This window comes from Malaya genurostris, chromosome 3 (genome assembly GCF_030247185.1).
Source record: "Malaya genurostris strain Urasoe2022 chromosome 3, Malgen_1.1, whole genome shotgun sequence".
In the NCBI taxonomy this organism is placed as follows: Eukaryota; Metazoa; Arthropoda; class Insecta; order Diptera; family Culicidae; genus Malaya; species Malaya genurostris.
In genome coordinates, this window is record NC_080572.1 from 251763156 (window position 1) to 251788996 (window position 25841).

Consider the following 25841-nt stretch of genomic DNA (forward strand, 5'->3'; position numbering starts at 1 on the left):
TTGGATCCGGATGAAATTTCACAGTAGCTTTAAAGATAATATGAGCTTTAAATTAAATCAAGATTAGTGAGAATCGGGTCAAGCATTGCAGATAAATCGAAGTGAATTCTATTTTTAGAGTTTCCATCATCACTTTCGCTGCTTCCGGAACTGGAATTGGGGGAACCAGTATTGCCGAATTAGGTTTTGATACCCACAAACATGAGACCTTTCATTTGATATTTAGTTCGCGAGCTTGAGCTGTTCCAGAGATAATTGAGTGCAAACTTTTTCTCAAATTTTCATATATCACCATACAACTTCGGAACCGGAAGTTGGATCCAAATGAAATTCAATAGCCGGCTATAGGACCATAATACCTTTTATTGGAATCTTAGTTTGTAAAAATCGGTTAACGCATCTCTAAAAAAAGTGAAGGCATATTTTTCCCATTTTTTTGGTACATATCATCCTATATCTTTGAGATCATAAGTCGGATTGGGATGAAATTCAACAGCAGGCTATGAGACCATGAGACCTTTCATTTGAATCTAAGTTGGTTAAAATCGGTTCAGCAATCGGTTCTGAGAAAAGTGAGTGCATATTTTTGTTAGATACACACATACACACACGGACAGACACACACAGACATTTGCTCAGTTCGTCGAGCTGAGTCAAATGGTATATGACAATCGGCCCTTCGGGCCTCTGTTAAAAAGTCGGCACAAATCTCCAAATATCAAGGGGAACGTGCCATTTGAGCCAATTTGTTATGATTCCTGATTCTGATAATCCAATTTAATTTTTTTGATTAATTCTCCAGTACTTGATAAATCATAGAACTGTTTTTTTCTGCGTATATTTCACTGAAAGTGCCCATTTGATTTCCTTGAACTTCTTTTTAGACGGCACTATTAAACAAATAATAGTTTTTGAGTTATGATTTCAAGAAAAACGTGATTAATCCACCTAGCAGTGAGATGATACCTTTTTTCATCAAACCGCATGTGGTTTTGCATGGATATTCTTCGGTGTTTTAGTTCTCCTGACATTATTTTAATTATCGTCGTTTTAAACGGCAAATTGAGATTTCAATCACTCATTACCCTGTAATGTCGATACTGCAAATCGTATCGAATTTCAATCTTAACGTGTGACAATCGATTGAACATTCCATGAGATGTCGAAGTAAGTTCCACTTTAGAGTTTTTCGTCATTATTTATGGTACTTCCAGAGCCGGTATTCAGGAACTAGCTTAACCCAAAATGATTCGAATGGCCATAAATTAATACGCCAAACAATTTATATCTTCTATATCGGTATGAATTTTAAAAACTCATCATCTGTAATTCCAGAATCGGATAAAATTCACCAATTTTGTATAGGACCTTAAGTCCTTTAATTTTAATATTTACTAGCTGAATGACCCGGCGTTGCTCGGAAATGTTTCGGGAAGAAAAGGCCGAACAAAATTCCCGAAGTTGTCCTACTTAGTGTAATACTCTGGGCAATTTTATGTTGCTATTCAATCAATTTTACCTTACACTTCCCATGTTTTGGGCAATTGCTGCACTCCCAATACCTTAAAATAACCTTTTAATCTACATTGACATTAAAGTAGTATCTGTATTTGTCAAGATGCATCGTTTCTCGTAGAATAAATTTTATATTGAACTCCCCTTTTATTAGTGAACTTACTACAGCTCTCCTCCATGATAACCCTTATGACCACCTCTTAGTAGTGTACGAAGTATCTGTGCTCTTCAAAAAGTATCGATTAATTCATTAAAATTAACAATAGCAGTACTTTTTAATTCAAATTAACGATAGCAATACTATCTAGCACAATCTTGACATTCTTGCATCTCTATTATTTTATAAAAAATTCAAGATGAAAATTGATTTTCAAAATCCTCTTCTCCTAGTCTGAATCCGCCCCCCTATCTTGTTTGACGACGAATAAGAAAATGTTACAATAAACCTTTGTCATGAAAATCTAAGATTGTCGTGACCACCTCTGAATAGTATAAAGTGCCTGTGCCAAGTTTGGCGATAATTATGAAACTTTGCTGCCACCCCCCCCCCCCCCCTCACTCTCCCCACCTTAAAATATCCAACCTAGTTAGGTGTGGTGAGTTTGAGTTGTTTTGAAGTTACGTTCGATTATATTAACGATTTGAACTTTGCTCCTCCCTTGGATGAGACCCTTACTTTAACCACCCACTCCCACTCTCTTCTTAAAAATGCTCTTAGGATCATCGGAAGCGCAAATGATATTTGTACTCAGCAAGAAGTATCGTTTTATGGAAAATTCTATAAACTTCACAATAAACTTCCTTTTTTAGAGGCACTCATTATATCCACCCCCCACAAATATCCTTAAAACCATATTTGAGTTTTTCAAAATGTATGTATGGTTTTAAAAAGTATCAATTCTCTTTAAATAAGGTAAATTTCGACATGGCCTCCTCAAATTAAGAACACTTGCTACACACTCTTTTCCCTGAGAATGTCCTAATGATCATCTCTGAAAAGCAAGAAGTACCTATGCCAAGTTTGATTGCAATACGTTCAGTAGTTTTGGAGTTATGCCGTTAAAAACATTACACCCCCCTTTTTAAAGGTACATCCAACTCCCATATAATCAATACCCTACGGAATGCAAAATGTTTCTATGGTTTTCAAAAAGTATCGATTCTCGTCAAATGAGACACATTTTTTCATGACCCTCCCCCTGTTAAGGACACTTGCTATGCTCCCTCCCCCACAAAAATACCCTTATGATCATCTCTTAAGAGCAATAAGTATCTGTACCAAGTTTGATAGCAATCCGTTAATTAGTTCCGGAGTTTTTACATTACAAACATTACACCCCCCCCTCCCTTTTCAAGGCACTTGCTACATCCACCACCCATATAATCATATCTAATAGATGCAAACTGTTTCTATGGTCCAAAAAAAGTATCGATTCTCTTCAAATTGGACAATTTTTTTCATGACCCTCCCTGTTAAGGACACTTACTACGCCCATTAAAATACCCTTATGACCTTCTCAGAAGAGCAAGAAGTATCTGTGCCAAGCTTGGTGACAATCCGTTCAATAGTTTCGGAATTGTACCGTTTCAAACATTACACCCCCCTTTTTAAAGCCACTTGCTACATCCACCCCCCGTAAAGTCATATCTAATGTATGCAAAATGTTTCTATGATCTTCAAAACGTATCGATTCTTGTCAAGTTATATGAATTTTTTCATGACCCCCTCCTGTTAATTACACTTGCTGCGCTCCCTCCCCTATAGAAATGCTCCCTAAACCATCTCTGAAATGCGAGTAGTACCTGTGCCAAGTTTGATGGCAATCCGTTCAGTAATTCCGAAGTTATGGCGTTACAAACATACAAACTTACATCCATTTTTATATATATATATATATATATATATATATATATATATATATATATATATATATATATATATATATATATATATATATATATATATATATATATATATATATATATATATATATATATATATATATATATATATATATATATATATATATATATATATATATATATATATATATATATATATATATATATATATATATATATATATATATATATATATATATATATATATATATATATATATATATATATATATATATATATATATATATATATATATATATATATATAGATTTTTGAAGTTCGATTTGGCCTTTTTGAGAAAAAGATTGAGCTGGAATGATACTGGAACCGGAATTCTAAATCGATGTAGCCGAAATCAGTTAAATTCACCTGAGGAGTGTGTAGACATCTTTGAGAAATTGTAGTGCGAATTAAAACTTGGGCGTACATTCCGAATACAAAAACGAATACCGCGTAAACTGAAATAAATTTATTTGGTAATCGACTATCCAAATCTGCAAACCCGATAAATCTGATTAACTTATGTGAAATAGACATTTTTATACTAATCACCCTATATCTCCTAAACCAGAAGTCGGATCTGACTAAAAAGGATTTTAAGACCTCTCATTTGAATCATAAATGATTCTTAGATTTCATTTGAATCTTAGATCGGTTCAGTCATCTACGAGAAAAATGAATTGCATTGTTTTAATTTCGTTTCACATATCATCCTGTGGTTCCGCAATCAGAAGTCGGATCCAAACATAATTCAGGAACCTTGTTTAGGAGTATACTACTTTTCATATGAATCTGAGTTTGTAGAAAACGGTTTAGCCATTTCCGAGAAAATTGAGTGAAATTATTTGTCACACACGCATTTGCTGATCTCGACGAACCGAGTCCTGTGGTATATGGACGTTATGTTCTTCCAGCATTTATTGCTGTAAGTAGTTTGAATCAATATAATTATGGAATTTCTTTCAACTCGAGAATGCTGCCATCTTTGCCATCACCTGGTTTACATATGCCATATTCGAATTGCCAAAAACGAACCGTGCTAAAATCGGTACGAGGCAAATTGTCATGAAAAAGGATGCTGTACACAGTCTTCTTGGTACTTAGAAACAATTGTATGTAACAGTATAAAAAACCGTGTTTCACGTTGCTTCTAAGCATTGCTTTGTCATACAGCGCTCAAAACTCCTATTACTGGAATAGGGGGAAAAGTCGCTTATACAAAAATGTCGATATCTTCGTTGAAAATGGATGGATTTTAACAATCTATGGCTTGTTAGATAGCTATTACCGTGTGGAATCTAAGTATAGGAACATATTCTGTTTCAAGGTCAAGTGTGACAGATACTGCCGAAAAACTAAAAATTTTGACATAAAACTTAGTATAACTCAAAAAGTAAACATTCGATCTCTAAACCATTCGATAGCGTTCTGGGTGACGGGGAGACCTTTCATTTGCGACAAGTTTGATCGAAATCGGTTCAGCTATCTCTGGGATCTCGACCTCTTAGTTGACAACACACATACAAACACACACACATACACACACACACACACACACACACACACACACGGACATTTGCTCAGTTCGTCGAGCTGAATCGATTGGTATATGACATTCGGCCCTCCGGGCCTCGTAAAATTTTTCTAAAGTTTGAGCGAATTCTATACCTATTTTTTATATATATAAAAAAGGTAAAACGGCACAATTCTACAGAAACCAGAATTTTTTAAATGACATTGCAAAGTATTTCGAGAACTGCTAATGATAGCGTAACCATTACTATGAATTGCTAACTTACTGCATTTGATCAGTTATGTAATATTCTAGTGTTTAAATCAGTAGTTCCCAAACTGTTTTGGGCGGTTGCCCAATTTGAATGTATCATTATTTCTACTGCCTAAAAAGTGAAGAACTCTAAAATTCGAAGTTAGTTCAAAGTTTGACATGTTCTTTCGTTTTGCCTTTCTCTATAGAAAGGTTATAAAATTGCTGAAAAAACCGACTTTCGAACGGAGCCTCAGAGATCCATTATTGTTATGTACCATTCTACTCAGCTCGACGAGATCGGAACATACCTGTGTGTGCAATTTTCAAAGATTTTTTAACCGTCAATCGGAGATGGCTGAACTAATTTCAACAAGCTTAGGCTACTATTGAATTGTGGATCAAGCTTTAAGATCAAATGTATGTCTCTTCTGGTTCCGAAGTGAAATGCTCACTATAATTTTTGTTCTTATCTCAATAAAGCTGGGCCCTATTCAATACTTTTTATTTTCAAAAATTTTGTTCAATTAAAAGATGCATTGAAAATTTGCATTCATACCTACATAAGCTTATCAAAAATTTATATGTTCTGGTCTGCTCTCAGACAATTTTATTTTTTCTGTAAATTTTCTGATTCTTGGAATAGCATTCAACTATTTTTAGTGTATGATTTGTTTTGAGATTCCAATCGATTTTCAAACTTGATTTCAGTTAAAGTCATTTGTATTCAAATGACGGTTTCCGAGTTACATCGATTTAAAGAAAGTACATACAAAAATGCATATGCTTATTTTAAAAATCAGTCTTGAGTCAAATTGTTCTTCTATCTATTCTTTCCATCCATGCAAAATTAATGTTTCATCATACTGGAAACGTGTACAATGTTTCTCCCAAATCACAGCTAATCGGTCTTGACTTCTGGAATTACTCATTCTTAAGAAGGATACTCAATCACAACATTTCTACGATGATGGTGTGGTTCAAGTTGAAAGCAATAAAATAAGTAGACTTCCGAGCACGTTTTGTTGAGCCTAAACATAACTTTGATTTAAAACAGGGATCCAAGTCGATGAGATACTAAATCACATCGATATTTTAGCCTTTCAAAAGGCATTCAAAATAATGAGTAGTGTAAGCTTATTTCGCTAAAATAATTTTATTTGCAGAAAGCGTACACCCTTGAATGATTTTCTATTCCTTTCGAATATTGTGTTCAAATATCTAAAATATGGTATTCATGCATCGGTCCCATAAACATCTTCCATAGTGCACAAATCATTCTCTGGAAAAAAAATAACCAAACGTAAAACAACGTAACAAAAAGAAAATACACTCGTGAATAAGTCATCGAAGCAACCCGCAACCCTCCGAATATTTTTCAACTATTCAAATTACATGTAATCGTTAGGTGGCCATCGTCGGATACAGTTCGCCATCGAGCAAATAAACCTTCCGAAAAAAAAATTCAACACTCGCTTGCGTACATCTTATAAGAAACCCTCCCCGGGCGATCGACGAAACGGAAGATCGTCCGCATGAGATAAGATACACATAATCGTTAGACCAAACCCAGAGAGTCGTCGGACCCGGGGCTTACTTAGCAGTTGCGTCGTTGAAAAGAGATAAATTTGAGCAATTTATGACCATATTGTAGCCGTTGCATCCCGTTATCCGGGTGGGTTGCGTGGCGGTTCGCTAGCATACCGGGAAAGGAAACGCAAGCAGCAGGCATAAATTCAATGACTTATTATTACATTGCAAGCGCACGGTCCTTTTAGTGGTCAGTCATCGGGGTCTCGATGCGAACGAGTCTCTTGGGCCCACCTTGGGACCATAGGCAGCTCTCCCAGTACGGAAGCTGAAGAAGCATTCAGTGCCCAAAGTGGAAGTAAGTGAAGATAATTTTTTACTTCACAGTTGTTTATGACTTCAGCACTTCTTCGATAGCACAAGGGGGAATCTTGGTCGTCTTCGGTAGATAGTGCTTTTCCTAATTTATTTACTAATTTGAATTCCACTTTGCTCATTTACGTTATCGACTACGTGAATTAAACATTTATGGAAGCGATACGAGCTGAAATTTATCGGACAAATTGATGCTCGGATCCAAAACGGGTGTCCGAGAGAGGGCTTCAGAATTTCGATGGATGGTGGAATCACTTTCGGGTTTGCTTAAAAAACAAAACAAAAAAATATTTTATGACAGGCGGGTAACTTTGAAGCGATCGAGTTGTATCAGTTGGGGATCTGTGCGGATCGATGAAATTGGTGTACGCACAAACAGTGAGGAACTTGCACAGATGGGGCTTCGTCATTTCATCGGACTAATACGGAATGAGCCAATTTATTTTTCTCCAGAAGATTTCTCAGTTGTTTTGTTTGATAAAAATGGTTTCTGAATCGAGTTGATTTCTTACGTATCAATGTTAAGTTAGTCGAGCCTAACTACAAGATGAATAAATTTAGGAGGAGAGTTGGCATCAGCTACCGCTTGTTTGGCAGCCTTTTTGGGCCGATTTTATTTCTCTCTCATGTTTCGTTTCGTTACCAGGGAACTAAAATGGCGCCGCCATAGAAACCGACTTATATATTCGATGAACAAGTTGAAAGTTTCATTAAAAAAAAGACTTTCCCGACCGAGTCAAACAATCATTCTGAAATTTTCACAGAATAATCTAAACTAATTTTCTAAGAGATTGTCAGTTGGGTTTTTTTATATTCGTCACCGTTTCTGAGAAAATCAAATTTGAAGCTTGAAAATAGCCCTTTAAAACGCCCTAAAACACACTGGCCTCAGCCCTTAAGTGCTCTTCGCAAAAATAGTAGAATTTCGATGTGTTGAAGTATTTTGAGTGATAGTGCAGCTGTGGCAAGTGTGTGTTTAGAAGTGAAAAGTGCTATTTATTGAATAATGTTGACTCGCGAAACTAAAACTGCTCAAGCGGCGGAAACTAGAGATGGGAAACTTATCGATATTTATCGATAATATCGATATTACCACGGTATCGACGATATCGATAATTCATAGCATTGAAAAAAATATCGATATTCGATATTGCAACCTTGTTAAAATTTCGTATTTTTACTTCGCTCGTGTAGTTTTTATCTAATATTAGATATTTATTTCAAAAATAAGTAAATCAAATCTTAACTAAAATTGACTTCCTAAACGCAACCCTTCTATAGGACGAACAGTACTTAATATTAAGTATTTTGTTAGCAGCGTGTATACTAAATAGTGAGCGAGAAAAGTGCAACAATCGAACAAACAGAAACTTTTAATAGAATAGAAATAATAGAAATAAAATTAAACAATGGTGGAAGAATACAGTAAGTAATCCATCACACGTCGCCAAGAAATATTCGACACGTCTTCAAGGTATCTTGATCGGGATCGCTAAATATTTTCTTAAAACGGGAGGAAATGCGACCATATATCTTTAAGATGTGTTGAAGAGGGATGGATTTTCTTCTGTTTTTAAGATAATTCAAAATTTATTTGGGATCCTGATAAAGATAACTTTAAGACGCGTCGGTGCTCCTTGGGCATGTCTCCAACAAAAAGTACTCAAGTTTAGTGCAAATAAACACTAAAGTTTTTAAGTATTCCTGAAATTAGAGACAGTATGACAATTTTTTTCAGATTCTTCTTCACTGCTGAGCGACAAGTCGTGTGGAACAAAAGTACAGACAACTTTGAAAAATTTCCCTTTTTTCTGAATGGCAGTCGGCTTTTGATTTACAAGAATTGGACCACGTTGCCAATAGTGCAGAAGTCAAAGAAAAGTATTTACATGTTAATTGTTATTTTTGCTTTTTTTATGCTGAACTTTTTTTTATGTAACAGATTCGTCGTGTGGAACTTTTTCAGGAAAAAATTAATAGAAAAAAGGTAGGTGGGTAATGTCAGAGACATAACTGAATGTCGTGAATACGAAAACAACTGACATGTTCCTTAACACTTCCGAATATCAATTAGTTGATCAATTGTTCATCATAAGCCAAGAGCTTCTTTTCTTAAACCAAACAATTATCACATTCTCAAATTGAATGGCTTGGAATTGACATGGTCTGATCAAGCTAAATACTTAGGTTTAACGTATTACAAAAAACTCACTTTCAAGGATCACATTGAAGGAATCCAGGCAAAGTGTAATAAATATATTAAATGTTTATATCCTCTTATAAACAGAAATTCTAAGCTCTGTCTAAAAAAACAAATTGTTAATTTATAAACAAATTTTCAGACCAGCCATGCTTTATGCAGTACCAATTTGGTCAAGTTGTTGTTCCACCAGGAAGAAAACGCTTCAAAGGATTCAGAATAAAATTCTGAAAATGATTTTGAAGCGTCCTCCCTGGTTTAGTACAAATGAGTTACACAGACTCACAAATATAGAACCATTAGATGTAATGACACATAATATTATAAGCAAATTCCGACAAAAATCGATGCAATCTTCATTTGAATCGATTCGCTCTTTGTATTAGTTAGTAAGTTAGTATATAAGTTCCTTTTCCCCATTACACAATACAAGTAGGTTTAGAATTTTCCCTACACAAAAAATCTCAGAATTGCGGAAGCAAATAATGTCCTCATGGTAATAACCAAATCATATATATACTAATATATATATATATATATATATATATATATATATATATATATATATATATATATATATATATATATATATATATATATATATATATATATATATATATATATATATATATATATATATATATATATATATATATATATATATATATATATATATATATATAATAGGGCTGAAAAGTCACCACTTGTGGCTGAACACCCAATTTAAATCTTAATAATTTAATTTTAACTCATATTCCAATAAATAGTTATCAAAAAAAAAAAGTTGATCAATTGTATGAATTATGCAAGCATTTCCCTTTTTCACATTTTTCGCAAAAACAAAGAAGGCTTCACTTGATCTCGATTACTGTGAATTTCACACAGCGAAAAGTGCACAAATCTAATCAAACTGTTCTAGATTTGCACTAAACTGAAGATTTTTACCTTCGATTTGCGAGCAAGAAATCCTAATAGTTCTTTAAAAAAAATTTAGAGCCATTAGAACGGCTGATTTTATGTGATGCTCTCCACCCTTTCCCCTTTTCGTTGTTTTTTCACCAATACAAACAACTGGCAGCTGTGACGTAATCGCTCTTGTCGGAAGCGAAACTAGCTTTGCAAACGACACACAATACATCTGCTGGTAGTGGCGACAAAATCCAAACTGATCCAATTTTTGTTAAGAAATTTCTTTTTGCCTGATTTCGTTTGTAGCTATTTCATTATTATTGATTTTCATTTCATTGAAAGAAACTATCAGGATGCTGTACTGGATTCATTCCTGCCTTTCAGAAGGACCAAATTGTGGAACTTCCTACGATATTAAACACTGTTTGGAACATTTTCTCGAACGATTTGTTGCATTTGTTTGTTCTCTTCCTCAGAACGCGTTCTGATTGGCTGGTCTTGACATGTGTCAAATGAGACAGGTTTTTCAATAGTGTACTATTGAAATACTTCAATGCTTTTTCTATACACGCTTAAGTTGAAAAATTTCGATTCTATTGGTAGTTTATATTATATAAATCCTTCCACGTAATTTTTAGATTATATAAATCCTTCCACAGATCACTGAGCTATGAGCTTTAAAAATACGAGAAAGGCAAACGCGCCTTATGAATTATCCTCTTTGACACTCGTTTATACCAAACATTTCAGAAAAGTTTAATTTTGAATTATTTGAGATTATGTCACACAACTGAATATTTTATCATAAAATTGTGATCATATTTTCGATGGCATGTAGCAAAAATTATGTTGATTCGTTAGATACAACAAGGGATATTCACGATCAAAAACTTATCACTCTCTGAGAGGGTAAATTTTTAAAAGGCACCCCATAGTAAAGTAAGTCGTATTCACGACAAAACCAGGCAAAGTCTCCATAATCTTAGCTCCGAAAAACCTGAGTCTCAATTTCCGTAAGACTAGTATCCCAAGTATCCCAAAACAACCAAGTCTCTAATCACGAAATGCTCAACTCTCTTGAGATCCATAAGATCTAACTTATTAGCCAGCAATCGCTATAGACTCAAGTCTTAAGTTACTGAGTAACCAAATTTCAAGTCATAAAATCCTCACGTTTCAAGTTTCAAACGACACAAGTCTCCAGCTTTTAAAAACCCAAGTATCATGTACCAGAATATGTAAGCCACAAGCAAAGAACTAATTCCAACTCACAAGAAAATCTTAACTTCAATTTCCAATTGAATCAAGTCTCAAGTCATGAAATGTTTTAGTCTTAAACGAAGAAAACACTAGTCTTAGGTCCGTTTTTTGGCCTCAAGTTAAAACTGACCCAAGTCTCAAGTGTCAAGTCTCACAAGTCACAAGCCACTAGGCACCAAAGTCTTTATTCATGAAGAAACAAAGCCTCAAAAGACTCAAATTTTAAACGATCCTAAAGTTCCAACGTCCCTAAAGATCCGAGTTATCAAATGCCTCGCCAGGCTGAAATCACAAAATACTCAAAACGTAAGTTTCTAAAGGCCCAGGTCTCAAGCTCCAAATGAACGAAGTCTCAAGTTCTGAAAACATAAGTCTCGGTTCACAAATGACCTGGGTTTCACGTCACAAAAGACATAAGATTCAAGTCACAAAAGACACAAGCCTCAAGTTACAAAAGACATAAGCTTCAAGTCACAAAACGCACAGGTCTCAGGTTCCAAAAGATCAAAATCTTATATTTCAAAAGAGCCTAGCGTCAAGTCATCAAATGGCTAAATCTCATTTCTCAAATGACCTAAATCTTAAGTCTGGAAAGACACTAATAGTCAAGTCTCACATTACAAAAGACCTCAACTCTCAAGATTCTCCCAACTCTTCAGTCGCAAAAGATAAAAGTATTAAGATCCAAAAGACACAAGTCTCTTGTCACAAAAGACGCGTCTAAAGATTCAAACGACCCTATCTTTAATTCCCTTAAGATCGAAGTCTCAAGTCCAAAAGACCTAAGACTCAGATTATCTGTTTTGTTCCCTCAAGTTAATCAAGTCTCAAAACACGAAATTCTTAAAACGTAAGTTCCAAAAGGAACAAATCTAGAGTTTTGAAAGATAAAGTCTAAGATCCCAAAAGAACCTATTCTCAAATTCCAAAAGACACAAGTCTGAGGTTACTAAAGACTCAGGTCTCAAGTCCCAAAATAAACCAGTCCTAAAAGATACACAAATGTTTCAATGTTCAAAAGACAAAGCAAAGTCTTGGCATTAAATTCCTGAGGTGGAATTTGGCCTTTCTGTTTCAACAGACTTCGCAGCCGATTCTTAGTGTACAGAATCATTGCATGGCTAGTACTATGGATCCTACTGACACTAAGGTCGGGGACACGAGTTGTAATTTCAAAATGACTGAGCTCTTAAGCTGAAAAGATTCTATACCTCAATCCACAAAAATACAAATTTCAAGCTCTATAATGCTCAAGGCTCTAACACCAAAACGACACAAGCCTCAAGTTCAAAATGTTAGAAAATGTTAGTTCCAAAAGACAAAAATCGCACATCACAAGCTCTATTAAGTCTCAAAACATACATCTTTCAATTCGTCAAATTCAAAGTAAAGTCTTGGCATTACATTCCTTTTGTGAATTTGCCTTTCTGTTTCAACAGACTTCGCAGTCGATTCATAGCTTACAGAATCATTGCATGGTTAGTACAACGATCCTACTGACACTAAGAATCTTTCTAGATCGGGGCTCGAACATATAAGGATTTTCTGGTCCGAAGAGGTGAATGACCTTAAGATTAAAAGGTCCTCAAAAAGTCTCAAGTTTCAAACTTTCATAGACTGAGGTGTGAATTTGAGGAGTTACAAAGCGTTACTTTTTTTTTAAGTTTTAGAAGTTATGAAGCGTTACATGTGCTTTTTTTGTAAGTTTTCGGTGTTACATGTGTTACTTTTTTGTAAATTACTTGCGTTACATTTTCGTAAGCTGTATGCATTACGAAGTGTTATATGTGTTATTTTTGTATGCTATTGGGGTTATTAGGCGTTGCATTTCAGTGAGTTTTAGGCGTTATGTGCGTTACTTTTGTACATTTTATTAAGAGTTACTTTTTCAGTTCTAGACGTTATTAAGCGTTTCGTGCGTTACCATTTTCTAAGTTTTAAGCGGTATGAAGCGTTACTTTTTTGCAAATTCTAGATGTTACGAAGCGGTACATGTGTTATTTTTTATAAGTGCAAGGCGTAACGTAGCGTAACATGCGTTTCTTTTTAGATTGTGAAGACGGTACGACCACTTTGTTGTAATTTAACTTTATTGTTATTAAGCGCTACATTTGAGTAAGTTTTAGGTGTTACAAAGCGTTACATTTTTTACTTTTCTTGTATGTTTTTGGCGTTACATGCGTTACATTTTGGTATGTTTTAGTTACTTTGCGTTACGAAGTGTTACATGCGTTACTTTTTTGTAAGTTTTAGGCGTCAAAAAACGATACATGCATTACTTTTTGTTAGTCAAAGGTGTTATAAGCGGATCATTTGATTAGTCATAGAAATAGATGTTACAAAACATCACATTCCTAACTTTGATGTAAGTTATAGGCGTTACAATGTATCACATGTGTTCTTTTTTGTAATTTATGGGCGTAACATTTCGGTAATTTATTAGAGTATCGAAGAGCTGCGTTACTGAGCCGTTCACCCGTGTTATGGAGCGTAACATGCAACTTTTTTACGTTAAATTCATTACATTCAAATAGCAAATGAGGACTTAAAGGATTGTTTATTGTACTTACTTTTAATATACTTTTACGCCTCGCAGATTACAGGGTCCGGCACTCGAAGTGTAACCAATTAAAAAGGCCATAAATTCAGTTTGGAAAATCACTTTTACTTAATTCAAAGTACAAAATGTGTAAAAATAATACAAAATTCAGAATCAATTCACTTTTGCTCGATATGACCACCTTTTGCCTTGACTTGATGACTTGAGAGATCGAAGGAGTTGCTTCGTTTGGCCGAATGTGACTTGCAGGTATTTTGGCCCACTCGCGGACAATAACTTTTTTCAGCACCTCGAGTCTGGTGTATCTTTTAGTTCGGACTTCGCTCTCCAAAATGGCCCAAAGAGAATAATCCATTGGATTCGCATCTGGTGAATTCGAGAGCCATTGTGTGGACGTGATGAAGTTCGGAATGTTGTTTTTCAGCCATTCTTGGTTCACTCGAGCTTTGTGAGACGGTGCCGAGTCCTGCTGAAACGTCCATGGTCTGCCACCGAAATGTTTGTCTGCCCACGGCTTCAAAGCAACCTCCAGAATACTTTCCCGATAATATGTCGCATTTACCTTGACGCCAGGCTCGATGAAAACGATTGGAGAGCGCCCATCTGCGGTTACAGCGGCCCAAACTATTATCTGTTGCGGGTGCTGCCTCCTGGTGGCCAATCGATGACTCAAATTCTCGTATGAACGGTCGGTCAAGTAAACCCTATCGTTTTGAGAGTTTACGAATTGCTCAATTGGAAAAATTTTCTCTTCAGAAAATACAATGTTCGGAAATTGACCGCTTTCGGCCAAACGAAGCAACTCCTTCGCTCTCTCAAGTCATCAAGTCAAGGCAAAAGGTGGTCATATCGAGCAAAAGTGAATTGATTCTGAGTTTTGTATTATTTTTACACATTTTGTACTTTGAATTAAGTAAAAGTAATTTTCCAAACTGAATTTATGGCCTTTTTAATTGGTTACACTTCGAGTGCCGGACCCTGTATATATTCATCGAGTTGCTGACACAAATACTTACCGGAAGACCAGCTGCCGAGTGTTGTATGTAAAGGTGATGCCTTGTATCGAAACCTTTAAGTGAACTTGGTTCTGGCAGTGGTCGCAATGAAAGCAACAATCCAACGGCTTTCTTGATAATTCCCAAGTCCCAAGTCCCAAGTCCCAAGTCCCAAGTCCCAAGTCCCAAGTCCCAAGTCCCAAGTCCCAAGTCCCAAGTCCCAAGTCCCAAGTCCCAAGTCCCAAGTCCCAAGTCCCAAGTCCCAAGTCCCAAGTCCCAAGTCCCAAGTCCCAAGTCCCAAGTCCCAAGTCCCAAGTCCCAAGTCCCAAGTCCCAAGTCCCAAGTCCCAAGTCCCAAGTCCCAAGTCCCAAGTCTCAAGTCCCAAGTCCCAAGTCCCAAGTCAAAGAGAATTAAGTAGTGGTAGTTCAGTGTAAAAGAAAAAATAGTAAATTTCAGGAAACTTTATTGAATCAACAATCAACAACTTATGATCAGTCAACAATCAAACAACCATCTTTTTTATAAAAAACTACGTTCATGCTCAGCACAACGTTCAGTCATTTCGTCACCGGAACCACAGGATTCCAACCTGTATAACTTAAAACACGAACAGGCCAAGACAGAAAACTATTTCGTCATTGAACCCCATTCTGACTATCGGTAATTGTACACCACGCGATTTTTCGTGAAATAACGGAAACTAATCACTTCGAATTTTCGGATGTTGATTAAGCTGTACACATCATCTGAATTCGAACGTCACTGACAAAATGGCTTTTACCGTTGATGGTGGAAATCTGGACCGTAACCGTGGACGTTCCGATGGCACCCCGGATAATTTCAGCCGCTATTCCACCGATGTTCTGTTGTACTTGTTCTACTCGGATGTAGTTGATTGCTTTCAGGGTTGGCTGAAAATGGTTAATAAGTTGGTAATTTGTCCACAAACATAATTAAGCTAACTCACATTACTGAATGATACTAATACGGGACTGGAACTAGATTTCAGAAACTGTTTGTAGAAACATATTCGGTCGTTTGCGTTGTACGTTCCAAACTCCTGCAGTAATGCGGCTGCACTTACGATCCGGTTACTTTGAACGTACGTCACCAGAAGAAGGCCTAGCAGTATTCCTATTCCCAACTGGTACCGGACACTCATGTTGAATAATTCGCGAAATCTTTCCTCGTACTGAGAAACAATAAGTTGGCACGAAACAGTTATATAGATTTTCAGGAGAGTGAAATAATTTCCCATAAAAGTAAATGTACATTGAATCGAGCAACTTTCCCTGTCGAAGAGGTCCGTTTTTTATTGTTGTAAAGCTCGCATATCAGGAGTACATTTACAGTACAGATTAAGACAAGGCGTGCCCCCGAAATTTCGAAACTGAAGCCTTCAGACGCCTTATAAACACATACACTTGAATGGTAAACATCCGGGTTTACATAGGATGGCGAACGACAGTTGAAAAAAAAGTCGTGAACCGGAATTTTTCGATCGCTGTTTTGGTAGATTTGGTAATCGTTTTTGTGGTTCAGCAAAGAAAGCTTACAGGATCAGTGGGGAACGTGGTTTATTCGGTAATGAGTGGTCACCTTTCGAATGTAGGACTGTACATGAAATATAAATTTTGTTGACTTTTTCCTAGAACAAAACTGATTCATGCTTTGAAGGAAAAATGACTAACTTTACATTATTCGCAATTTTGAAATCGAGAATCTTTAAAAAGCCCAAAAAAAATACATTTTGCCATGAATCAGCATAAATTTTTCAATTTTTATACAATTTTAAGCGGAATGTATAAGTCTTTTGCGCTAAATATGACGGTTTCAAATTTTAAACACAATTCACCCTGTAGTTCTGGAGCCGAAAATCGGATTCCTGCGATATTCAAGAGTGGATTTAAAGACTATAAAACATTTAATTTGAGTCATGGCCAGCAATTAACATAACTTTCAAATTAAAACTGTTTTCAGTGAAATTTAGAGAAATTTTCGGGTTTTTGAATCGTCGTTCTAAGTGACGGTTTCAGATTTCCAACATACTACTGTAGTTCCGGAACCGGAATCCGGATCCGTATAAACTTCAATAAGAGATTGTGGGACCAGATGACCTTTTATTTGAGTTTAGGTTGGTGAAATCGGTTTAGCCGGCTCTGAGCAAATGAAGTGAGTTCGGTTTTTAAGATTTTTGCGAAGTTTTCCCGGTACTTCTGGAGATTTATAATTTTTGAACCACTTGGCCGAAATTTATGGATACGTTATCAAAAAAAAAACTATTGTTTTTTAGAAAAAAATGTGAATATGATACAGTTGGATTTTTGTGATTGAAAACGTCAATTGAATATCTTTTTGCTTTGGATTTTACGGTATGCAGAATTGTGATTTTTTGATTCTATAAACTAAAACGTTATTACATGACATATAAAAAAAATTGCGATGCGTAAAAAAACCACGTAACTTTGGAAATCCGCGTAACTTTGAAAATTCGCGCAAAAAAACGCGTAACGTCGGAAATCCGCGTAAAAAAGCCGCGTAAAAAGAAACCGCATTAATAGAATCGCGTTAAAAGAGACCCCAGTGTATCCGTAATTTCCAGAAAAATTATGAAAATATTGGAAACAGAAATGCTTTTTGCCTTTCTCATATAGAAAGAATATGTAATCCCTGTGAACCGAGACCCAAAGGGCTGCAGGTCATATATCTATACCATTCGACTCAGTTCGTCAAGTACGTAAAATGTGTGTGTGTGTTTGTGTGCATGTGTGTGTGTATGTAACAAAAATTTGAACTCGATTTTCTCAGAGATGTCTGGTTTCTATTGAATTTTACCCGGATTGAACCCCTGGCTCCGGAGTAGAAGGGCTAAAATGTGCAAAATATGAAGAAAAAGAACACTTGATTATCTCATAGATGGCTCAACCGATTTTCTCCAATTTATGGCGTTTTCGTTTTTAATTTGCACTACACCGGTGCAGTGCTACACTGAGGTATTAATAAACGAACAAAAATGACGAAAACATAAACAGTAACCATTGACTACAATAGACGATTCCATTGCACAGAGCTACACCAAACTTTTGATGAGTGCTACACCAGTGGCATCGGTGCAGAAAAAGTGTAGCACTGGTGTAGTGTAATTGGTAAAAACGAACGGTTTCAGTGCAGCTTTCGCTACACCAGTGTAGTGCAATTTAAAAACGAAAACGACATTAGTTTCAAATTCAAGGCCTTCTAGCCTCAATTTCTCAGAAACGGCTAAATGAAAACTCAGATAAGAAGGAAAAGCATTATGTTTCCTTACGCTGGTGTAGAATTTTAACCAGATCTTGCTTCCGATGCCGGAACTTGTCATATAGAGCGATAATGCAAAAAACCTGTTTTAATCCACCTAGTGGTGTAATGATGCCTTTCTCATGTACATATAATATTGTGGTATTCTATTCAAAATTTTTCTCTTCGATTTTTGAAAGAAACCAAGAGATTGTTTGTGCATTAACTATTAGAACATACAGAATAAACCAGTGCTTTGATTGCGTAGGTCATCCTTAAGAAAACGAAGTGGGTTCACTATTATATGCACTTCCGGCACCGGAACCCGATAATCGGCATAATCAAAGTCGGTTCGTACGGCCACCAACTAACATGACATACAAATTCTACTAGTACGCACTCTAAATTACGATTTAAATGTTTGTTGTATCCGAAAACAGTTTATAACATTTATAACGGTTTTTGTTCCGCTAGTTTAAGTGACGGTGTACAATATTGAATACACTTTACCCTATAACTCCGGAACCGGAAGTCGGATCCGGATGAAATTCAGGAATTCCGTATGGGACCGGATAATCTTTCATTTGAATCAAAGTTTGTGGAAATCGGTCAAACCATCGCTGAGAAAAGTGAGTGAGATCCATTGTGGTACATATGACCACTATTTCCGGTACTTCCGGAACCGGATACCGGGAACCAGAATAGCCGGGATCGGTTTGTTTAGTTGCCTACTGATAATGACTATCGATTCCGTATGGGACCACGAGACTTTTTATTTGAATCCGAGAAAACCTAGTGAGATTATTTGACACACACACACAGAGACATTGCTCAGCTCGATGAACTGAGTCGAATGGTATATGGCACTTGGCTCTCCGGGCCAATTTTCACTAGTCGGTTTTTCAAGTGAATGCATAACCTTTCTATATGAGAAAGGCAAAAAGTAAAAATTCTTCTAAATTTGATTCAAAACTTTTTCAGTTTATTAGCATAGCTGGTTCCTGGCCAAACGAACCGGTTTCAGCTATATTGGTTCAAAATGGAACTCTATTCATGTTCTCAGAAACAGTTCATAGAAGGGTCAACATTAAAAATGGATTGCCTTTGACCTTTGTTCAGATCTCACTTCCAGTTTCGGAACAACAGGATAAGATCTGTTTTAATTCTAAACTGTCATTTAGAGTGAAAATGCAAAAAACAAAAAATTCCTATTAACTTGGGTCAACACTGTTAGAATTTGAAACGGGTATGTTGATGTAAGCCCAAACAAACAGGTTTTGATGTGGAACACATCTTTATTTTCTATATAGTGGTGCAAATCAGAAACTACACGTAGAAATGTGGTCAGGTTTTAAACACTTACAGCTCAGTCTATTATGTATCAATTATTAATATCATTTAATCATTTGATAGGAAATATTTCTACGTTTCGATTTGAATGTATCAAGCCACGTATTTTCAATTATATATGATTGAAATTTTGATTAGTAGCGAGCAGTGTCCTATTTGGCTGCTAAAAATCTTTGGCATACCGGATTTCCCTGCCATAGACGACGGTTTTGAAGGAGTAAGCGATGTATCAAAGAGAGAGCATCGCTCTGATTGGTCAATCGATGCAAAAGCGAAGCTGATGGAAGCACGCGAATCTATAAATAGAAGCGTAATTAAAGCTAACGTTTCAGTCCTACTCTTAGCATGCTAGAGGTAGGTAGTTGCTAGATAGCAAGACAAAAACGTGCCAAAAACGATTTGAAGCTTTAAGGGCTGAGGCCAGTTAGCGTAAAACCGTGTGGCTCGTTGTGCGTATTACATTTCTCTCCATGCTCTCGTAAATGTGTAAAAAGACTCTCGATCTGGTCGGGTGGCCAAGAAAGTTTTGATATTTTCGGTAACAAGTTTGACTACATCACATAAAATCCAATAAAGCTACCGCTCGTTTGGCAGCCTTGCTGAGCCGATTTTATTTCTCTCTCATGTTTCGTTACGTTACCAGGATACAAGAGCAGAAAAAAATGGTGCCGCCATAGAAATGGACTTACCATTACAAAAATAACATTCACTTAATTTTTATCGTGACAACATATATGTTTTTATGTACTAATCGCATCTAAACTAAATTATCTAGACATTGTCTGGACAGATTTTTGATCCATGCTTTTGAAGGCGAGATATTCAATGAACGAGTTGAAAGTTGTCGTTTTCAGCTATGTAATTCTTCCTTCAGAAAAAAGACTTTCCCGACCGCTAAAGTCAAACGATGAACATTTTCAGAATGATTCATTGAGTTTAGCGGTCGTGTTGTATTTTTTTTACCTCTACTTGTTCATCGAATATCCCGGCAATGAAGGCTTGTATCATAAATCTATCGTGACAAAGTCTAGATAATTTAGTTTAGATGCGATTAGTATATAAAAACATATATGTTATCGCGATAAAAATAAAGTCTTGTATTTTTATGTGAAACAAAGTCAGTTTCAATGCATCCGCCATTTTTTTCGCTTTGGTTTCCTGATAGCATTCTGTAATGTCCAACCCATACGATAGATTAATGTGATAAAATTTCTCATCAAAATAATAAAATGTATGCTGGCAACCCGGTACAGTTTGCTCATATACGAGAAAGTACAAGAGAAATATGATGCGCAAAGGGAATTGCGCGAGCCATGTGGTCGATTTAAAACTCTACACGTGGCCCTCTGTCCTCAGACCTTAATTGGTTTGCTCTGATCTTGTGTCATGCAAGCTCGGAATTGCATGTTATGTCGTTTCTTCATGAGAAATTGACAACTACCCCTGGATAAATTTTGAATGCTTAAGAATAATTTCTAATTTATATTAGATGAACTCGTTTATCTCTTCAACCGAAATCGCAGAATGGTAGAGAAACTTAACGCTAAAAAAACTGCTTGCATAAAAAATTTGAACACAAGCTTGGCGAAGAGAAGCTTAATTATCGAAATCGCAAGTATGTACAAAGATATAATTGCATGCATTTGGTATAATGGTGTAATTTCGTCGGTTATAAAACAAATGCAAATCAAGACAAATGATGTTCGGAGTTGGTTGAAATTGATTGAACTTTTTGAGATCGTTAGAAATTTTGGTTGCCTTGTTCCACATCAATGGCTCGAACAACCACATGGGGCTGATCCTTGTAGTTTTTGTGTCTGAACTCGCTGATTATTTTATTTTATAACAGTTTTCATGATTTGATAGATAGAGGACGCTTCATGTTAGCGCACATATAAAAAAATTAGCGAAGCGAAGATTTTCATTTTTCATATTCACAAATAAAAAAACCTTTTGTAATCCACCTAGTGGTGTAATGATGACTTTCTCATATTACTTATGTTTTCAGAATTTCAATTTTTTTCAAATTTGAATACCACGATCACATTTTCGATTTGTTAACAATTATATCAAGTTAATAGAGATTTAAACTTGGCAACCCTGCACGCTATACAAAATTGAACAAAGCACACTGTGTGCTAGGCGGTGGTGTTTTCTTCTTTCGTACCAGCACATACCGATGCGTACCGGTTTTGCATCATTTTGTATGACAGTTTGAAAGTTTTGACACTCATTGCCCTATAATTGCGAAACCGGAAAATGGATCTGGATGAAATTGCGGTTTAACCGTTGCTGACAAAAAGAAGTGAGTTCCATTTTTGGAGCTTTTTTTCACTATTACCGGTGCGTTCGGAAGCGGAAACCGGGCACTATTTGTAACAAAGTAGATTTATATATCCACCAACTAATAAGGTCTGCCATCTAGATGACTTTATCAGTAAATTTTATAAAAATGTGCACTTCGTTTCGCCATCGCTTTTTAAAAAATACACATAAAATTGAAATTGTTTACTAGTCGCACTGTAATACCGGAACCAGAAGTCGGATCTGGAGAAGCTATTCGTGGAATTTTAGAAGAATTTTATGGCCTTTCATTTACATTTTAGTTTGAAAAAATCGGTAAAGAAATTTCCAAGAAAATTGAGTGTACATTTTCTCATAAATTTGCATATATTGCCTTGTAATTCCGAAACCGGAAGTCGAATAAAGATAAAATTCAATCTAGGGGACCGTAAGACCTTTCGTTTGAATCTTTGTTTGTGAAAATTGGTCACGCCATTTTTGAGAAACGTGAGCGACAATTTTGTTCCTTTTTTTAGTGCATATCATCTTGTAATTCCGGAATCGGAAGTTGGATGGGGATAAAATTCAGTTGCGATCTGTGAGACCATTAGACCTTTGATTTGAATCCGAGTTTGAGAAAATCGGTTCAGCAAGTTCGTCGAGCTGAGTCGAAGGGTATATGACATTCGACTCTCAGGGTCTCGGTTCAAAAGTCGGTTTTCACTGTGATTGTATTGCCTTTCTGTATGAGAAAGGCAAAAACTTTTTTGAGAAAAAAAATGGTCTTTTGATCCACCCTAACATGAAAAAGGTTACCATGCTAACAAAATAAAAACATACGGGTGATATTTTTTTCGAAGACGGGCAATTCTACTAAATCTTACGAAATTTTGAGAGATCGAGTATCGTTTTCGCGATGAAAGTGCAGTATTCAATATGAACTGCAGGCGCACTGATGAGTTGAAAACGAAATAACAATGCTTTTAGGAAATGATTTTAAATTATAAATTAAGTAAATTACAAGAAAACATATTTGTCTAGTTCACAAAGCTCGAGTTGAACGGCTGTAGCAATTTATATTGAGCACATTCCGTTGAAGTTATAGTTTTGAACTCATGATACATTACAAAAATTAACATTAGAAGTGTTGAAGTGTAAAATATTTATTGTGTACGATGATTAAGAAACAAACGTTTATTAGTGCAATGAAACATTCTTAATTCACTTTTTTCCTATGGTACAATCGAAGTTACAATTGAATAAAGGAAATTTAGGTTTTAGGTTATTTTCGACTTTTCCTCGGGATGTTCTCAAAAATAAAACTCTATTACTGGCTTAGCCTGCAAGTGTCGTCGTTGCTGCGGTTGTCGTCGTTGCTGCGGTTGTCGTCGTTGCTGCGGTTGTCGTCGTTGCTGCGGTTGTCGTCGAAGCTGCTGCCGTTGTTGTTGTTCCTAAACCAGTTAACGTGAATCCGGAGACGGTAGTAGATGTCGTTGCGGATCCAGTTGGAGTGACAGTTACTGCAGCTGTAGTAGTGGAGGCTGGAGGAGTGCACATCATCTCGATGATAACGTTGGCACCGAAAGATAGTCGGTTTGATGCTGCTTGAACGAACACGGTAATCGAACGTGTTCCGATAGCGCCACTTGTGATTTGTGCAACTACTCCACTGTGACTGCTTGATGATTGCTGTACTTTGACATATGTGATGGGCATGTTGGTGGGCTAGATTCGGATGAAATATACAAGCACATTTAATTTGTCGTTTTCGATGAGCATGGTTATACATGCAAAACAAGTAAAAAGTATCTCGTTTGGCAAGCCATCTGAACGTGCGGTAAAATCAGCCAACCATTTATCTCAACTGGGAATATTAACAGTGAATTTTCAAATCACAGATTACTCGATTGGTTTCTCGTCAAAAGTTTAATTTTGCGTTAAAGGCCAACGTTTCGAAGTTTATACCTTCATCTTCAGGACAAAATGACTCGACATCGTAAATTCGTGTTCAAATATTATCAGGAATCAGAACAAATTGGCTCGAATGGCACGTTCCCGTTGATATCTGAATATGTCTAAAAACATTTGCATTTGCAAACATTTGCAGAAAATTGTGAATCGTAAAATGAACATATATTTTGTTCGACAAGAAAGGAGCGGGAGTATTTTGAAAGTAAGAAAATTGAAAGTATTTATTACATTTTTTGTACAGAGCAACGCATTGAAAAACTTTGGCGTAATTAGTTAGCAAACAATATAGTCACTATTGAACACAGTCTGGTAACTTCAAGACATGCTTTAGACGAAGTTTCTGGTTGAAAGAGAACGCCAAATCTTCCAAATAATTTGTTTTAACTCTTGTTTTGTTTTTACTTTCTCTATGAGACATATAATTTTGCTTCAATTTCTGTTTCGGAATAACTTGTCTAGGCTACTCGATGTAAATTTGGTAATAATTCAGAAATCAATGTGACAATCCTACGACCGCCTCAAAGATCCTCCGAAAGTATAAGAAACGGAAAACAGTGGACAGAAAACGAAAGAAATAAAGAGGAATTCGTTTTTAAGTGGATTCTGTTGTTTTGGTATGATTTGGTTTCATGCCACTACTATTAAACTGTAATAGGCAAAGTCCTAGTATTACATTCCTTTCGTGGAATTGAACTATTCTGTTTCAGCTGGCTTCGCAGCCGATTCTAAGCATACAGAACCATTGCATGCACTACGATCCTACTGACACTAAGAATCCTTCCATTCGGGAATCGAACACATGACAAGTCCTCTATATGCGCTCTACGTATTGATCTGTTAACCCGGGACTAATCAACCGCGCAGCGAATAATTATGTGGATTTTCTACCGAAAGATATGAAACCATCAAACTGTTTAGCGCCCCGTCCGATCAAAGCCTATTCGGCTATTATGAAGCACGAAAAACATGAAAGTTTGTTTGGGTATCAACTAACGAGAACTATAAATCGATAAATTTAAAGCAAAATTTTCTGCATCGCCGCTTTAAACGACGGTTTGAAATATTGAATACTTATCACACTGTATTTCTGTAATCCCGGATCCGGAATGAAAATCCAAATGGATCAACCTTACAACCGAACCTTTCTCAGTTCTAATTTATGTCCATGAGTTTTTAGTTTTGGTGAACCAAATAACAAGTGTATTACATTCCACTGCTGCATCGCACTAAGGTTCCTTTTTTTCGTGATTTTTTGGTTAAGTTTATATTTTGCTAATCAATATTTCCGTAGAAAGTTCTAAGTTTTCACTGAATAATGCCCTCATTTTATCGTTTCAATGAACTCACGTTGTTAAAATTGAACAGCTTGGGACTGGATCTTCCAGCGAAAATTTTACTGTAATAACAAATCCTATCGGTGGCACTGCTCTGTCCGAATTCCACTAGCTGCAGGTCTGGCGTTACATTGCACTGTACGACCAGAGCTTCCAGTAGCACAAATAGAGCTAAATCCAACAGGTACCGAACACGGGTCATCACGTTTGTTCCTGTTTTGTTGCTGATGATGCCGGTTGAAGTTTGTATGTTTCACTGAAAAGTACTGCATTTCTGTTGGTAGGTTTTATAAATTTTTTAATTTACCCAATTTTCCCCCAGAAGCGAAAGGTTCCTGACGTGTTCCGAACGGGATCAGGTTGTTCTAAAAATATCCGGGCTACACATAACCCAGTTCTCGAATCTGGAACAATAAAAGTGGTAGATCGACTTGAATTTTTACCGTTCTCCAACGAAGTGGTTGGGAATGCGAAAATGCCGAAATGGAATAATGCTGGCAAGGGACCTTAATGTATTGAAAATATGAGACATGAAGAACAGGCTTCTGGTAAAAGTGTGTCACTCTGCTGATACAATTGTATTACGAAGGATATTAGTTGTTCAGTCAAACGAATT

General features: G+C 36.2%; 2 protein-coding genes across 2 annotated transcripts; both read right to left on the reverse strand.

Annotated features, from left to right (window-relative positions):
- Nucleotides 1–15457: 15457 nt before the first annotated feature.
- LOC131436105 (uncharacterized) lies at nt 15458–16218 on the reverse strand. Its single transcript, XM_058604600.1, has 2 exons — nt 15979–16218; nt 15458–15922 (listed from the first exon to the last, which is right to left on the reverse strand). The coding sequence occupies exons 1-2, from the start codon at nt 16171–16173 to the stop codon at nt 15740–15742; spliced, it is 378 nt and encodes a 125-aa protein (XP_058460583.1). The 5' UTR covers nt 16174–16218; the 3' UTR covers nt 15458–15739.
- Nucleotides 16219–23067: 6849 nt separating this feature from the next.
- On the reverse strand, nt 23068–25496 carry LOC131436104 (spore coat protein SP96-like). Its single transcript, XM_058604599.1, has 2 exons — nt 25239–25496; nt 23068–23645 (listed from the first exon to the last, which is right to left on the reverse strand). Exons 1-2 carry the CDS (start codon nt 25425–25427, stop codon nt 23256–23258), a joined length of 579 nt encoding a protein of 192 aa, XP_058460582.1. The 5' UTR covers nt 25428–25496; the 3' UTR covers nt 23068–23255.
- Nucleotides 25497–25841: the final 345 nt, after the last annotated feature.